Here is an 18,290-nt window from a genome sequence, read left to right on the forward strand (position 1 = left end):
TGGCATCAAGCAAAGCCAGATGAAAATCAGAATTTAGGATCAGCATCCTTGGCCCTGACCAGTGACTCAATAGTGAAGCAAGGATATTAGCATGGCATAGGGTGGCCACCTCATCCCTTTAGTGCTGGTTCACACTACCGTGGCACGACTTCGGGGGCAACCTGTAAAGTCGCGTGCACCTTGACTTCGGCGCGACTTGCACGGACTTCAAATAATGAATGTCAATGCAAGTCGCTCCGATGTTGCCCCGAAGTAGTACAGGAACTACTTTCTAAGTCGGAAAGACTTGAGTCACTCCTATTAGAACGGTTCCCGTAGCACTGCATGGACCGCGACTTGTCAGGCTGACCAGTCGCCTGACAAGTCACGGTAGTGTGAATGGGCACTTAAACCCGAACACAAATAAATTGCACAGGTTCTGAGGCTAATGCAGATAAGGCACCAAGTAAGTTTAATTACCACCTTAATCAGCCACAGTGTAATTAATATGTGTTTGATTTTAAAGGGATGGCAAACCTAGACATCCAATGAACTAGGATTTTCAGGATGACAACGGCTGCCTTCATCTTGCTCACCACAAAGGTTTCATTTAGTGTGTGCAGGAAACATCTACGGTCACACTGACATACCAAACCTTTGGATCACAGAGAATCCACAACACAGTGGCTGTTTCCTTCACCTCCAGACAGCCTTTTGTAACAAGACAGCACGCTGGTAAGAGTTTCACAGCTGATGCTAGGCACTGATTGTGTCGGTTTGCTGAGCATGTCATAGACACGGAGACGCACAATAAGAAAAAACACAAATGTAGTGTAGACAGTTTATACTGCAAGACATAACCAGGTAAACATTGAACAATTCAAATGTGTGTTGTGTTAACGTGTGCTTAGAAAACACGTGGCATGCTGTACATGTAGTGTGTTGCCATTCATTGTGAATCGCATTCCATTGCATTGTACAATAGAGTACAGTGTACTCCAATGCACCACAATGCACATGCAAAGCATTGTGGTGCACTGTGTATTGTCAAAGAAGGGTCAAATACATTGTTTTATCTGCTGCGTGTTGGCAGCCCATTCATAACTAATAGACTGCCTTAATGCAACACACATTTACGTGGACATAAAGAAAGCTTCAGGTCCCCGCTCCAGATTGTACAGCAATGCCCAATGGATTCCAATCAGGGTGCAGCCTGGGTGAAAAGGTCATCCAGACTTCTTACAACGTATGAGGATAAGCATAATGTACCACAAGCAATTCTATGCTTTAGGAAAATAGTAGCAGCCTCAGTCTATTTCCTTTCTGACTACACACCCGATGCGTTTCGTCCCACCCATAGGGCTTAGTCATTGTATCATGCGATTTAACCCCCAAGGGAATTGGGGCGTTGCTAGCATTTCTTTCACTTCCACTGTATTCAGACACTAGGAGTAGAAGAAGTTCTGTGTAAGCTTTAAATCACTGGAGCTGTAGGCACTGAGCGGTCACGTGATTCTCCATACCAGGAAGTACTGCTTTTTTCCTTCAGTTTCCAGTACTGCACTGGAGCATGCAGAGAAGAAATAAAAATGTATGTATATTTTGCTCTGGATGGGGGTTAAAAGCAAACCTGTTGTCTTTTGCTAGGCTGAGAAAGGACAGCTTTTATATAAAGGTAGCTGATATTAGACACACAGTAAGTGGAGGGATGATGAGGCCTGGGTGATGCTGGACAATCACTAGCCCATGCGTCAGTTTCCATGAAATTGTACAAGCCTTTCTGTGAACAAATTCTGATCAACTTTCTGTGACTTTTCAATGTACTTACTGAAAGCAGTATTAAACCCAAAACCAAAAAATGTAATTTATTGCAGCTCACCAATCCTTAGATGTATTTGCTGCATTCGTTTTCTTGTTCTAGGCTTTTTTCCCCTCTGTTTCCCCTTGGTGATCTGGCCTGTAACACACCTCCTATATTAGAGTGCCCCCACTCTGGATACATGAGCACAGGGGGCAGATTTGGACAGCAGCATCATCCGCCTGTTAGAAGTACTAGCAGATTTAAATACAGTAACACATTAAAGCTGAACTTCAGCTAATACTTCAGTTACAGCAGACCGTTCTTTTCTTTTTTGAGATGAAGGTTTTATATCAATAAATAGAAGATGATCATTTTAACCCCCACTGCCAGTGTTAAAACTCCTTTGGCTGTACTTCTCCAGTGGATCACAGGAGTGCAGTTTGTTCTTCACTCCTGTGACCCGACTTTAGCACGCTCTCTGCTGACGTCACAGAGTCACAGAGTCAGGATCCATCCACATGCCTTGACCGGCACCTCTCAGAGTCGGCCTCTCCTGCCCCCACCACAGCCCAGCGCTTCAGTGAGGGAGAGCAGAGAAAGTCAGCAGCTCTCTGTTTATGGAGTTGTGAGAACCGAGCGATCAGCAGTGTTCGATCACTCGGTTCTTAGTGTTAGAGGTGACCGGGGACCGATGCTGCATCCACCTAGATAAGTATAAATCAAAAAATATAACTATACATCTCTTTTAAATGGTCTGTCTCCCTGTAACTACAAGAAAGCTTTTCAGTTGAGAAACAACAGACTTACTGGCTGGATTACTAGACGAAAATAGAAGCAAAAAAAAGCCTAAAAAAAGAAAACTAATACAGTCATCACATAACTACAAGGATGGGTAAGCTGCATTATAAAACTTGTTTGCTTTGGGTTTAATACTGCTTGAAGTGTAGCAATCATGCTTTTCACCTGGTCTGCACCCTACCCTCATTTCATTAACTGAACACCCTATTTTTACATATTCAGGTGCAGATGTGCCTGTGAGATACAGATCTGTGTAGGTTTACTCAGCAGGCATGGATTGTAACACTTGTCAGTGTGAGATGGACAGTAAGATCATGTCCTGACCTGCATACTGTATACTGTTGCAGATGTCAGTGACACCCGAGGGCAGGAAGGGAATTAAATGGGCAGAGAAAATGCTTGGACTAGGATTCCAATCGCTCCCCACAGCTGACTATTGCCTACAAGCGTCTTGTCATTGCTGCTATTTGTCTATTCTGTGTATGAACTCAAGCTATTTTTCCAGTAATATCGCCATCCAAAAATAGTTGCATTTAGTAATGCAAAGATCTATACTATACCCCAGAGCTACCAACCTGAATTCTTCTTTCAGTAGCAAGCAGAAATCAGTTTATGAAAGGGTTAGTCCATCCAATGTTGATCTCTTAATGGATAGATTTCGTTTGGTAAAAATCACCTACATAGTTTCTCTTATTCTTTGGAGACTTGTAGAATTTTTGGCTGATTTCTGTATAATCATGTAGGCTGAACAAGAGAAATCAGGCTGTATATGGCAACTGATGGTTCAATATCTGCAAGCAAATACTATCCAACTGTGGGTATAGGATTGTGTATATGGGATTGTATGGTTGGGTTTTCTTTACTGTTCTTTGTTTTTTATTGGTTTAGCCAGAGGGACTTTTGTCTTTCTTTCAACCTGACTAATGGCACTTTTCCACTGCAAGTACCAGCTCGGCTCTACTCGGTCCTGCTTGGCCCGGTTTGCTTTTCCACTGCTGGTACCGCATGGTACGGTGTTGGAACGGTTCGGTACGGTTTGGTATAGTTTGCTTTTCCACTAATGTAGTACTAAAGTTAAGTGGGTGGGATAACCACGATTCTCTGACCAATCAGTGGCTAGTAGTGACTGCATGCAAAGGATTGTGGGATATGGTACTGGTATGGTACCTCTTGGAACCACAATCGAGGTGGTACTGTTTTAGAGAGCCGTACCGTTCGGTTCCATGCAGTGGAAAAGCGCCGCCGTACCGTACCGAACCGTTCCTACACCATACCATGCGGTACCAGCAGTGGAAAAGCACAAAAGCGAGCCGAACCATTCGGTTCCATACAGTGGAAAAGCGCCATAACTATTACCTCCTAGTTGGCTAATACCATTTCCAACTTGCTAAACAATCTTTTTAAAAATAGCTGACAATCCTTCCTTTATCTACGAAAAGAGGAAAAGACCAAAGTACAGCTTAGCCACCTATGTCATCATTGGCCAAGTATTGCAGTAGGTCCAAGTCCCAGAGTGATGGTTTCAAGGATGGGCATATATCTACCCATCTATCTTCCTCAGACAGATGAAGGCCAACTTCCTCACCTTCAACCAAAGGTTTTGTTTAGAGTGGGGAACTGATGGAACCTTGGTGTCAATTTTGGGGAGACTAGCCCTGTCCTGGTGTCACAGGGATTAAGTGTGAGAGGGGATTTCCCCCTAAGGAGTCTCAGACGAAAATTAAAACCTCAAGATTTTAAATCTTCTCCAAAAAAAGGTTTTGTATGAAATCCAATAGAAGGAGTTGAAAACTCTACAACTGATTCGGTGGTCAGCAAGGCGTTAATGACTACTAACCAGTCTATCATAGAAAGAAGTGTTGACTTTTAAAGAGGGATCCTATAAACACCAAAGCTGGCTATACACAGGTAGAATATTATTTTGAAAAAATTTGATTCTGAAATGTTTGTACAATTTTCTTAATGTGAATGGGGGTACGATGGTGAAAAACATTGATAAGGCAGAATGGAAACTTTTTCAGGAACTAACGAAATTCAGCGAATGTGATTCCTGTTTGGGAAATTCCATTCATTCCAAAAACAAATGTTAAACGCAAACGACATTTTGAAGTACTTTTGAACCACATTCTTCAAGTCTCTGATGGCATTTTTGAAAGTGCTATACGCTCGTATAGAAATCTACCAGGGTATGGTTGAAGCTGTAATGCACAGCCAAAATCTTATCATTGATGCTCTTTTCTCTAACCCGTTTTTATAATCAGCTTCACTCGTAGGCCTCATGTACACTGCTGCTGGTAAACGGACGTTTAGGAGCAGTTGGGCGTTTTTTTTTCAGCAGCCCCTGAACTCTCCTCTATGTTCTCTTATCTGTCCATGTACACTGAGACGTTTAAAGTCGTTTAGAGGCAGTTGAGTTTTCTGGCAAAGAAATGCGTTCAGACGGAAGTTTATTGGCATTTGAAATGCCAAATACTTGTACCGGCTTGAAAAAACGCGATTAAACGCGGTAACTCTCGTTTAAGCGTTTCATTTATAGGTGTTTTCAACAGGGATACATTTCTGACCATTTTACAACGTAATAACGCTTCTAAACGCAAACGCTGCTATACGCGGCATGTAAACTAGGCAAGACGAGCTCGTCACCGGTCCTCAGAAAGGATGTGCTGGAGTCCAGAGAAGGGCAACAAAGATAATTAGGGGAAAGGAGGACATCAGCTATGAGGAAAGACTACAAGCATTGAATTTGTTCTCTCTGGAGAAGAGACGCTTGAGAGGGGATATGATATCAATGTACAAATACCCTACTGGTGACCCTAGCATAGGGAACAAATTTTTCAGAGAAAGGGAATTCAATAAGAAACGGGGCCACTCACTAAAACTAGAAGAAAAGCGGTTTAACCTTAAACTGCTTAAGGGGTTCTCTACTGTCATTGATGGTTTCAAAAAACTATTAGATGGGCACCTTAACCACAACATACAGGGGTATACAATGTATGGTTAACAGCAAACATACATCTTAGGTTGAACTGGATGGACTGGTGTCTTTTTTCAACGTCACTATGTAACGGACGTTATTAACCGCCAGTTACTAGCTGTCAAGTTCCAGCGTTCAGGAGAGGCTTTAAAACGTCCCGTGTACATGAAGCCTTAGAGAATAAATGAAGCTTCCCTCCAATGAGATGACTTCCCCCGTTCCCCTTGTATCTATCAAGACACACAGGCCTTGGACTCCCCTCCTGACAACAATTACCAAAATGGCTCCCCTCTCCCCACCATCTGCTAAATCTCCTCTCTTTTTATTCCTCTTATTCTTTCCATCCCCTTCTCTCACCTCTGCCCCCCCTCACAGCTGCACATTCCTCAGCATATTACCTGCCTCCTACTGACCCCTGCCTTAACTCTGTCTGTAGAGGCACTGATATATACAAAGTCTATCTCATCTGATCTCAGATGTATTCATGCGGAGGAGACCTCCTGCGCTGCTTACTTTCTGGAAAAATACATGCCCATACATTGTGTTCCGCTGGGATTTGCAGAACAGGCCTTCCAGTCAAATCTCAAGTAACTTATTTATGTATATAAGCAGGGCTGTGCAAGGCAGGATCTGTAAGGAAATATACAGACGTGTGTCAGGGAGGAGAAGTGTGTACATGGGAGGCACTGTGTATACAGAAAGTTACAAAGGAGTGGGCAGTATGCACACAATACACAATGAAAAGAGTGTAAATGTGATTGTATGCATAGGGTGGACTATAGGAAAAGATACATTCAGGAAAATCTACAAAGATATACACAAAGTTGCTAAAAAAGTATAACTAAGGGCACACTGCAGCTCAAAAGAAAAAAAAAGAAGCTGCTTTTAGGCATTAGAGTTTTTATCTATACTTGAAGAAGCTTGTACTTTTTGTTCTCTATTGAGCTTCTTCAAGCTCCTTTGAGCTTTTTTGAGTAGAAGCATTTTTTTTTTCCACAAACCCTCCTAGATAGTCTTTACCTAACCACTGTATAAACCAAAAAGCTGGAACAAACGTTTTTGCGTGTTTTTGAGCTCTTTAGGGTACTAGCGCCAATGAAAAATGCGAGTTTTTGGGGGGATTTTTGTCTGTAGGAGCACATGCCTAAAAACGCCTGAAAAAAGTTATAGTGTGCATGGACACATTGGCTAACATGAAGGGGAGTTTTCAGGAAGAAAAAATAAGAGCTCAAAAGCCTGTAGGAGCAGCTTCTTTCTAAAGGCAACATTTTTTTTTTCGTTTTGGATAGAGGGATTAGAACGTGTGTCAGTTTTTATTGCTGTCTGTGCCCCCATTAGGAGCTTCACCCTCTCTATTTGTCCTGTTTACAATAGTTTTCGAAAGTGAAAGTAAAAGAAAACCCCAAATTTTGGGTTGTCCCCAAAAAATTTATAGAGGGGAAATCTTCCAATGGGGACACTAGTTATGGTGATTTGGGGGTCCCCAAAATATTCCCTTAATTTGCAGGGATTTCCTTTTACTTCCTGTTTGTCTATGGGACAGGAAGTGAAGGGAAAGCTCTGCAATGGGACACAGATGGCAAAAAAAAAAAAAGTTTTGCCTAAAGTTTTACTTTTAAGAGCTTAGACCAGCCTTTTTCGATCAGGGGGCCGTGGCACCCTGGTGTGCCTCCTGGATTCTTCAGGGATGCCTTGGCAAAATGGTAACAAATTGCCACAGGTTTTTACTTTGTAGAATTACAACTCTGGGCACTGTGCTGGTCAAGCCACTGGCACCCTGACAACCAGTGACATCACTGGTTGAGAAGGAGAATGACGGGTGCTTGCACAGCATCCTTATTTACACCTCCTCATCCCTTCTCCATTAGCACTGGGGTCACATTAGCAAATAGAAGAAGAGAAACTGAGGGAGAAGAGAAACCCTAGAATACTAGTCTATACCAGTTTGCAATAGTGGAGAAATAAATCACTTCTAATGTTGGATGGCCCATGTGTATGGATGTTGCTCTGTTATGTAAAACTATCAGTTTAGGGGTTTTTTTTTACATTTTAGAATGGGGTGCCTCGAGATTGTGCAGAATTGTTACGGGTGCCGCAACTGAAAAAAGGTTGAGAAACACTGGCTTAGACCAGCCTTTCTCCCCCTTTTTATCCCAGAGGAATCCTTGAAGCCATTTTCAGGTTTTTGGGAACCCTTACATCATGGAGCAGTGAGCAGAATGACCCCTTTACAATGGTGGTCAGAATGCCACCCTTTCAGACAGGTAAAATGTTCAGGTTTTTGGGAACCCTTGCTAAAAAGGAATACAGCAGGGGGCAGTGGGAAGAATGCCACCCTTAAAGACAGCTAAAATGATTACTAGTGTTATGCTGCTGGTTCTGCCAAGTGCCCAGAACTATGCAGCCACCACCAGACGGAAGGTCAGACAGCCACAGTTTAAGGAACCCCCAACAGTTTCTAGAAGAAACCTTTTAGCTTGAAACTGCCACTCTCCATAGCCAATCCTATTATGGATGCATACATGTGAAAGCATCAGTCAATATTGCTCCTCAGGCCATGCTCCCTGACATTTTTCACCCCATCCACCATGGCTTAGCCATAGGGGTCATGGGAAGGAAACCTGGTTAAGAAAAGATAGCTTAGGCCGGCCAAAGACGGTTCGAATCGTGTATTGGCAGGTAGAATTTATCGAGTGTGGGCAGGAAGAATGTATCCAATTGATCGATCACTCAACTTGGGTACAACCAGCCTGCTGGATTCACTTGCAATTATTGCTAGCAGCTGCTACAGCCGCTAGCAATAATCACTGTCTTCTCCTGGCGAGAATACAATATCTTGGCAGGAGGGATTCCCCTGTCAGCACTGACTGTGCTGATAGGTGAATTGTGCAAATTTCTTTCCTGCAGCCCGTGGTTGCAGGAAAGAAATTCACACAGTCTATGGCCAGCCTTAGACTGTTCATAGAATCTGGCCGTTTATGATCAGATTGGGAATTGAGTCCCTGAGCCTGAGACTGCTCAGGTACAATCGAATGGCTGGGATTAATTTCCCTTACCGGATGATATTGTTTTCCCCCCTGAAACAAGCCAGCACCTGAGCGCTCTCCATCTCTGCCCCATAGATGGAACATGAACTTACAATTTTGCACAACAATATATTACACATTGCAGAAGTATGTACAAAAAAGAAGTGTGTACATAAGCATGCACAAAGTAGACAATATATATATATATATATATATTCAATAAAAAAAAAAGAGTAGAATATTTGCATATCCCAGACATACTGTAATGCAGACGTGTGCTTTTGTAAGTTACTCAACACACATTACAAATCTGTGTGTGTACCTGAGGCGGTTTGTATGTGTTGGATTATAGAAGTGTGAAGCTCTATTTGCACAGTGGGCTGCAGAAATGTGTACATGTGAAGCAATATGTACATAATGGAGACATATGAGGTAGTGTCTGCCCCATGCACAGTTGTGTATGACAATTGGCAGCACTGAACAGTACACTATATTTTTGTTTGATTATACCAAGTTATTGGCCTAGATCAGGGGTGTCAAGCTCAGTTTCATTGTGGGCCACATCAGCATTTTGGTTGCCCTCAAAGGGCCTGTTGTATCTGTAAGACTAGATGTTCAGCGCAACCCACCATTAGAAATTAAGAGCCCCCCACCCTCCCCTACATCACAGTACTCCCCCCTTGTGCTGCTTTCGGGAAGAAGCTGGGGGTTGAGCTGGGAAACAGAAAGTACAGGGTCTGGAGGAGGATCAGAGGCGGGCTGGAGTCAGCAGCCTGAGCCTGCTGAATGCCGAGCCCCGGGGAGGCAGAGAGGGGTGCTGCAGCTGCACGGAGCGGCACAGGATCTTTAGGAGGAGTTCTGTCCAACTCTCTGTTGCAAACTGCTGAGACAAGGTGGGGGTGGAGATGAGTGGGGTGCCGTAGCTGCAGGAGAGGTGCGAAGGCCACATGAAATAGCCCCCGGGCCTTGTGTTTGACCAAATATATATTTTGCAGTCTGTTATAGATTGTAACCAGAGCAAGCATCCATTGACAGATAAACAATGGATTGAGCCAGTATAGGCGTATTTTGGGTGTATTTCCAACAGTGGAGCCGCATGTGCTGCATATGACACCCATAGAAATCAGAGGATCTATATGCAGCTGTATATGGGTACTTGGCTAAACACTCGCATGCATACAGACATAAGACCCTAGATGCAGACTGTACTCCAATACCCGCATATATCAGTGTACAGCTATTGATTACTTTGGGCAGCTGTACTCAACAACAGTGGCTCCCCAGGCAGGGAAATACACCTGAATTTAAAACTGTCTATAGATGAATGTAAATTCAGCTGGATCAGCAGGAACCAGCCAAATTTTGATCCATCGATGGCTGATCCCTTTTGACAGAATTCAAGCATGACTGTTGGAAAACTATTGTTGATCAGCGGCTTGAAGCCAATCGGTGTATTTTGAGTCCTGCTGTCAGAATATAATGGCACAGCGGGGAGGATTCCTCTATCCACCTCGCATGTGTCAGATTGGCTGCCATACACACTGGCCAAATGTCTCCTGACATTCAGCCCATGTGTATTAGGCCCCTTTCACACTTGCAGACCGTTCAGATCCACCTCTCAGTTTTTCAGGCGGATCTGAACAGATGCCCCATGCATCTCTATGGGGCATTGGATGTCAGCGGAGACATGTCCACTAACATCCGATCCGATCCTGTGCGTCAAATCCGGACGGATGGAAACCCTATTTTCCATCTGCCTGGCAGATCGGATCGGATGAGAATGGACAGGTGTTCTCATCCGATTCCCCCATAGAGGAGAGCAGGGATCGGACACCTCCATCTCCGCACACAGAGCGGAGACGGAGCTGTCATCCGCCTGCTCAGCGGGGGATGGGCGGATCGATCCCCGGCTAAGCAGAACGGCTCCGTCGATAGAACGGAACCGTGTGAAAGGGGCCTTAGGCTTAACACTGAACCTCCTCAGGCGCCTGTGTGCATGCGGCCTACATAAATAGATAGAGATGTTTGAATAGAATAGTATGGCTCTTTCTAGATCTCCTCCGTTATTACAATTTATCTTACACCAGATTCAGGTTCAAGACTCAAAAACTTAGTGTTAAAACTTTGCAGGAGCAGAGGAAATTGGGAATGGGGTAATTTATTCTTCACAGACTATGAAAGAATTGTTTGCCGATAACGTAATTAGTTTAATTGCATTTAACAAGCTACAAAAATAGAATCTCTGCATGATTTAGTATCTAAATTACGGAAAATAGCAGTGTGCTGGGGAAAGGTAGAGGAAAGAGGGGGGTCGGAGAAGTGTGTCTGTTTCTGATGAAGGCTGTGTGGCCTACTAGCACACAGCCCCTTTATCTACATGATGTTTTAGAAGTGACAGACAGGGAAGGGGGGTCTGCATACCGGTAGGGGCTCTGTTTATACACACAGGGCATGGCCTGACAGGCACAAGCCTTTCTTGTGCTGGAGGTGAGAGGTCATCCAGACTAAATGATAGGGGTTCAAATACCAGGATAAATTGTTAACTGTTTCATCACGGAGCAGATGAAGCCTGTCAGCACACGCCAGCTCAGCATTTTTTTTTCACAACACCTTTAAAACACAGTATTAGCATAAAAAGTACGGTTTTAGATGGCTGCTAGGGGATGTCAGCTGGGGGCCTTTAACGATAATATTTCATCCCTTATTATCTAAGGAAATCCTGAAAAAGAATCAACCTTTGCCTGCTCTCAAAAAATAAGAATGCCCAAAGGACTTTGTAAGACACAAACCTCAAGGTATAAATTGTACAACATGTATTACATTTTAAACACTTTGGTACATACAATTGAAATAATTCTAGTGGACATAGGTACATAAATATATGCATGGGTGTCCATAGTTCCATAAATAAAATATGACTGACAATCCAAGGTGTAAATATATATATGGTCAAATATGACCATATATACATTTACACCTTGGATTGTCATTCATATTTTGATTTATGTAACTATGGATACCCATGCATATATCTATGTACCTATGTCCACTAGAATTTTTTCAATTGTATGTACCAAAGTGTTCAAATTTTATTAATTTTATTTAATTTTGTACATTTTATACCTTGTGGTTTGCATTTTAGTCCCTTGGGCATTCGTCTTTTTTGTATTCATACATATTGGGACTAAGACCCTTTCATGCCCCTCATATGCCAGCTCTCCTAAATTCTCAGACCCCTGATTGTGCCTGTGTGATTTAACTTAGGTTTTATATCAATTTATGTAAATGGAAAGGTCTCAAAATTTAAATACTGACCACATTTTAAAGAACTTCCTTTTTTTCTTTTCTTTTCTTTTCTTATCAATTCATATAATTTTAAAGCTTGACACCAAGTTTTAAATCATTTTAACACCTCTAAATCCTGCATTCTTCAGACCAGTCTTGTAACATTGGGTTTTTTATCTACTCTTTGGCGGTGGACAGTTATTACTTCTGAACAGCTCAGTGTCCTGTCCAGGAGTAATGTAAACCCAGGGGGTGTGTCCATGACAGCCCAAGCTCACAGGAAGTGGGTTGGATGATGCTGGCTGTCATGGAACTCATAAGAGAAGAGGAGGCGAGTACTAAACTTAGATTTTTTTTTTTCTCCTAACCAGAACTGGGCAAATTTTTTATTTTTTTTTACCCGAGTAAGTGGAGTTGAGCTTAAAATTTAACATCAATATATTTTATTTTATTTATTTTATACATTATTGTACAAACCTATTTAGTAAATATTCCACATTGGCACTTGTAGCGCTCCAATATCCTCAGGACAAGACAGGAGTGTGGGTAACAAACTGGCAGCAAAGTGTCCCTGAGTATTATTTCAGCATGTTAACAATTAATAAACTTTATCATAATCAAAAATACATTTATCCTCATATATGAACTTTAAAAAAAAAAATAGATTTATCTGGGTTACTCGCAACAACAATTTAGATCTTCCCCTAGATATGTAATGAGCGATCTGTAATTAAATGAGCATTTGATTGGCTGTTTTCTATTTCAGTACATTTATCAAGGCCTACTCTTTGAAAAGGCTTGGCTAAGTTGCCCAAAGCCACAAAGCAGATCCTTTAATTGCTTGACCTGTATCAAAAAGTGACAACTAGAATCTTCCAGAAGCTTGCTAGAGGCAAAACCAATTATCTTCTTTTTAGACTTATTTTGTGTTTCAAGTTTTTTCACTGAATGCCTTAATTTTGTGGTGAAGATTTAGCATATTCTCAATTAAAGCATATGTTGAGGTATAACTAAAAAAAAAAAAAAAAAAAAATTCACAAATCTCTGCAATAAGTACACATTTCTGCAATAAGTACACATTTCTGCAATAAGTACACATTTCCTTATGTTTTATCCCTTTATGAATGCTGCTTGGACAGAAAAATGTGTCAGAAAGTATAGTATGGTCCTGGGGCGGCATGCTGTAGGACACGAGTGAGCAGAGCTCTGTCGGCCTACGATCCTTTTCTCACTGATCCTGCACCCCGAGATCCTTATCTGGGCTCCCCGCAATTGCCGTTCCTCCCTGGACACCCTGGAGCATGTCCCCGCCAAAGAAATCAGTAGACACCCTCGCCAAATTGGAGAAGTATAGTATGGTCCAACCTTCCTCACTGACATGACAAAGTGGGGCTGGATTTACTAAAATGGGAAAGTGAAAAATCTGTCCAGATGTGCATGGCAGTTTCAAAATGCACTTTTTTCAATTGGGTTTTGACAAACACATTGGAAGCTGATTGGATTCTATGCAAAGTTGCACCAGATTTTCTGCTCTCCAGTTTTAGTAAATCAACCTCAGTGTATATTTGGCTCTGAATTTCTAAGCACTTGGTGTCAGCCCTGCCTACTTAATTTCTGACAGATTACAAAGAACACATTCTTTTCCTCAACTCCCATCCAACCCCTTCTTCCTCATCTCCATAAGCCCATATTGTGCAATGGCAGAAAACACTGAAAGTTTTCAGCTCCCAAGATTTGTGGCAATATCATCAGTTATTTTTGCACTTAATGAGGTTTTATCCCCATTGTCAGTGTTATAGGTTTAAAAAAGCCAAAACATTACAGTCAGAAACGGAATAGGTAAATACCTAGAAAAACAGTTTTGACAGCTATTGTGCTGTTGTGCCTGGAGCCCTGAGCTTTAACACAGTTTGCTACTTATTTCCCAGCCAGGGTTGTTAGTATTTGGTGGAATGGGTGAGAAGGGGATTAGGGGGAGAACAGCAACATTGATTTGCAGGCTCTGAAAGAAGAAAATATCCAGTTGTCTGCCTCCTATTCAAACAGTGTATGTTAGCTCAGGTCAATGGTTGCTAAAAAAAACAAAAAACCTTTTGCTACACAAGGTATATACCTCGTCTATTCCTTGACTATATAACTTTTGTTGAAACCCTGATAATGGGTTGTCACCACACCTCCACTACACAACACATACTAAATGCCCTCCAAGAAATAAAATAAATATAATAATGTGAAGATTCTTCACAAATTACAAAACTGTAACAGGTACACATGCCTGTTCGTGAAAACCAGTTGACAATCTAACATGGTACATAACTGAATATTTGAATAAAGCAATCTACCGCCTTTTGGTGCAAAATGCTGTAGTAACAATGCATTTTTTATTTTCCAGATTATTCATCATGAATATCCTGCTTAAATGGAGTGTTCTACTTTGTGCCACATATACAGTCTTTGTTGAAACTTGTCCAGATGGCTGTCAATGCAGCGTACCATTTACCATCTTCTGCTCAAGTCGCAAGAACCCCAGTTTTCCCCGAAACATACCTCAGAACACCTTAAGCCTTTATCTTTTTGAGAATGGCATCAGTTCCATAGAGGAAAGCAGTTTTTCAGGTTTGTGGGACTTGCAGCTCTTGGATCTATCTCATAACAAGCTGTCTCATCTACCTGGTGGAGTTTTTAAGAGCTTGGCAAACCTCAGCAACCTTGACCTTTCATCTAATCAGGTTACGGAGATCTCTGCAGAGACCTTTCAAGGGCTGGGTCGGTTGGAGAGGTTGTATCTCAGTGGTAACCAGATTCGTAGTATTCATCCAGATGCCTTCAGAGGTCTTGAGAACTTGCTTGAACTGAAGCTGTCTCAAAATCAACTGGTTGTAGCACCAGCTTTCTCCTTACCACATCTTTTGCTCCTGGATCTTAGCTACAATACTATTCCCACCATCCAGCCTGGAGTATTCCATGCAAGTAATATTGAGACTCTAAAACTGGCAGGTCTAGGCCTGAAAGAAGTACCAGCAGATCTATTGAGTGGCCTCAAGAATCTTCATGATCTAGACTTGTCTCAAAATCAGCTTAGTAAACTGCCACCTGGTCTACGTGGCTTAACCAAACTCAACCTAGCTGGCAATGCTGCAATTTCTCAGCTTCAGCCAGAAGATTTCTCTGGTCTTACTGGATTACAAGATTTAGATTTAAGTGGACTGAATCTTCGTACTTTGCCAAAGGGCCTTTTCCATTCTTCAAAACGTCTTCGTGGCATAAGCCTGGCACAAAACCCTTTCAATTGTGTGTGCACATTAAGCTGGCTGACAGAATGGCTGCGAGTTAGTGGGGTTGCCCTGCTGCGTCCTGATGAAACTCGCTGTCATTTCCCTCCCAAAAATGCTGGCAAGATTTTGCGCAATTTACAAAGTTCTGATTTTGGATGCCCAATACCAACAACAGTCTTCGTGCCTACGACCTTAGCACCTACCAGCACTGCTCTACCACCTACAACTACAACTTCTAAACCAACAGCCAGACCAACCTCCGTCCCAACCACAACCGTTCCAGCTGTCCAGACAGAAATTCAAGACCCCGACATACCAACTCCATATGACCAGCTGTGTCCACCTCAAACATGCTTGAATGGTGGTTTCTGTAGGATGAACTCACTTGGGGAAATAGAATGTGAATGTCCAGCTGGATTCTATGGTATGTATTGTGAGATGCTGTTATTAACACCCTTTTCAGATCAGCCTATACTACAACTGCAAGTAATTGAAGTAACTAGCGGCTCTATTAAAGTTGATCTACAAAGTTATATTGAAAACAAGAAACACCTACCAGGACTTAGGCTCACTGTCCAAAACCTGTCTGTCCCAGACCATTGGTCTGTTACCTACCAGCTCCCTCCATCAATCCCATCATATACCCTGACACAACTGTCTGCTAACAGCACTTACAGGCTTTGTCTTGGAACCATGCACGATGTGAGCCCAGAAAGTGAGCTGTGCACAGAGGCACAGACTTTAGCAGAATTTCCAAAATCGAGTGCACACATCAATCAGTCTCGTGACGGAAATCTAACCTTGGTCTTAGTGCCAGCTGCTGCAGCTGGGATTTTGCTTGTGGTAGTTATAGTAAGTGCAGTATGTTATGCAAGAAGACGTAAAGAAAAGGCACACGCAGGTGAGAATGGGGGTCCTTTAGAGATGGAAGGTGTGAAAATGGCGCTTGAAGAGAAAAGTGACTTAAAAAAGTTATCCGACCGCTCAAATGGTCCAGACAGAGGATGGCAGACAGAAGAGCCACTAATGGACTCCACTAGAATGGTAAACAATAATGATGCACCCACAGGCCGGCTTCCACATTCTTACTTTTAAGCTTGGGAGTAGGACCAAACCATGGAACTCAAACACTCCCAGTAGCAGCTGGTGGAGATTTCCAAGACATCTTTCACCCAGACAATGTCTAGGCTTGCTGGGAGACTTGCCTAGGAGATAGCTGTGCTGTCTAGGCTTTCAGGCAGAGGACAATATCGGAGCATTGAACACCTTGTGGCTCCAAATGCAAGCAATAAATACAATATTTTGAAGCAACTGCATGTGAAACAGGTATTGCTTGCTAATCTTGAAACGCTGACCTCTGTTGCTGAAGTGTTATACCTGCAAAGGTACATGGTGGAACATGATGACCACCACACAACATCGGGAAACATATGCACTGCATCCACAGGTGGACTTGTGCCAAAGGGTTACACAAAGGGTTAGAAGAGACATTACAATAACTGTGCAAAGGAATAGGAAAGTCTTACAAGCCTTCTGAAGTGAAGGGGCACTTACATGACTTGAGAAGACCAGAAGAACATTTTTGCAACAAAAACAAAACATATACCTAAATACAGCTTGCACGCTGATCCTGTGGGAACAGGCTGTTGACTTTGCTTGATGAACTAAACTGGCAATTATATTTGGGGTTGGCGGGGTACAAGGCACCGATTGCTGGACAAGATGGTGCTGATTGCTAATAATTGTCTGCTTTAATAAATATGGAATGTTTTTACATATATGGATGTCCTGTCTCTCTTTTTGCTTCTGTATCTTGAGCCAAGTGTGATTAAAATACGGTAATATAGTCGGTATAAAAACCACGATGAACGCATTGGAAATCTGTCAGTGCAGTTTAAAGTAGAATGTTATATACAGTACATGATACACAGCAAAAAGCACCGCAAATGAAACTTACAGCAGTAGTTCTATCTGGAGAGTACCCCCCAGGCACAGGTGTCAAGGACCACCAAGGGTTAGACTCAGGTCTAGAACCCATAATCCATGATCAACTATAAATTGGCATCATTTGGGCCATGTAGGGGTTATTTACACGGCAAAATGAAGCACTCATGGGATTTGAAAACACCCATTGCATGCAAAGATTTCCTGATATGTCAGAAACAATCCATACAGCAGGTTACCAATAGTTAATTTTCTCCTCTTCACAGAGCAGGAACCTCATAATTTACAAACTGACATCAAGCTTATTTAAAAAAATCAGTGGAAACTTATTTTTAGAATAAGTAAGAGTCCTAAAGGGGTCCGCTAATTAAAAAAAACCCTAAAAAACTTCAGTTTTAGGTAGACTAACTTGCTGCTCAGGAGTACCAGTGCTGACTTCTCTCTGCCATTGTCTCTAGCTGCCATTTTGTCTTTCTTGGGATTGTTTGAACAGATCCTGTTGGATTCTTAACCACTTACCGCAAAGTAACGTATATTTACATCGGCAGACTTTGCAGTGTTATACCGGGGTGATGCCTCTAGCTAGAGGCATCACCCTGGTACCATTGTTTAGAGCCGGCGGTCGGCTTTCCGGCGGTACAGACTGATGCGGCTCGGGAGCCACTCAATCGTTACCCCGGCGAGCGGGAGGGGACGTCCCCCCCTCCCGCGGCTTTGCCCGGCTGGATGGAGCTTCCATCGGGTCACCGATGATGTAACCTGGAGGCGAAGTCCATGACGTCACGTCCGGGTTACTCTGCTGCTAAAGGCGGCAGATTAAAAAAACGAGTGTATTCAAAAATGCAGTTTTCGGCGTTTTTAATACATGGAAGTAGTAGTGGAGGGGTCTAGGGTCTTTTAGACCCTCTACCTTTCATAAAGAGTACCTGTCACTGCATTTTGCTGTCACAAGGGATGTTTACATTGCTTGTGACAGCAATAAAAGTGATCAGATTTTTTTTTTTTTTTTTTAAAAAAACCTGTGATAAAGTTAAAAAAAAATAAATAGGAAAAAAAAATGTAGCCGCCCCCGTCGCCGTTAGCTCGCGCACGAAAGAAAACGTATATGGAAGTCGAGCCGCAAATTAAATCGCTGTTCAAACCACACATGTGAGGTATCGTCGCGATCGCCAGAGCGTGAGCAATAATTTAAAAAAAGAGCTACACTC

General features: G+C 42.5%; 2 protein-coding genes across 2 annotated transcripts in view; one reads left to right on the plus strand and one right to left on the minus strand.

Annotated features, from left to right (window-relative positions):
- The window catches only part of VASN (vasorin), a 39,542-nt gene extending 22,626 nt beyond the window's left edge, over positions 1-16,916 (plus strand). The window contains exon 2 of the mRNA XM_082262131.1: positions 14,256-16,916. Coding sequence (XP_082118257.1) covers positions 14,266-16,233 — 1,968 coding nt within the window. The 5' untranslated portion in view covers positions 14,256-14,265 and the 3' untranslated portion in view covers positions 16,234-16,916. The remainder of the gene's footprint in view (positions 1-14,255) is intronic.
- Positions 1-18,290, minus strand: part of LOC309559020 (coronin-7-like) — a 344,039-nt gene that overhangs the window by 139,962 nt on the left and 185,787 nt on the right. The gene's annotated exons all lie outside the window — the stretch shown is intronic.

This window comes from Pelophylax lessonae (assembly GCF_965119305.1).
Source record: "Pelophylax lessonae genome assembly, chromosome: 6".
Lineage (NCBI taxonomy): Eukaryota > Metazoa > Chordata > Amphibia > Anura > Ranidae > Pelophylax > Pelophylax lessonae.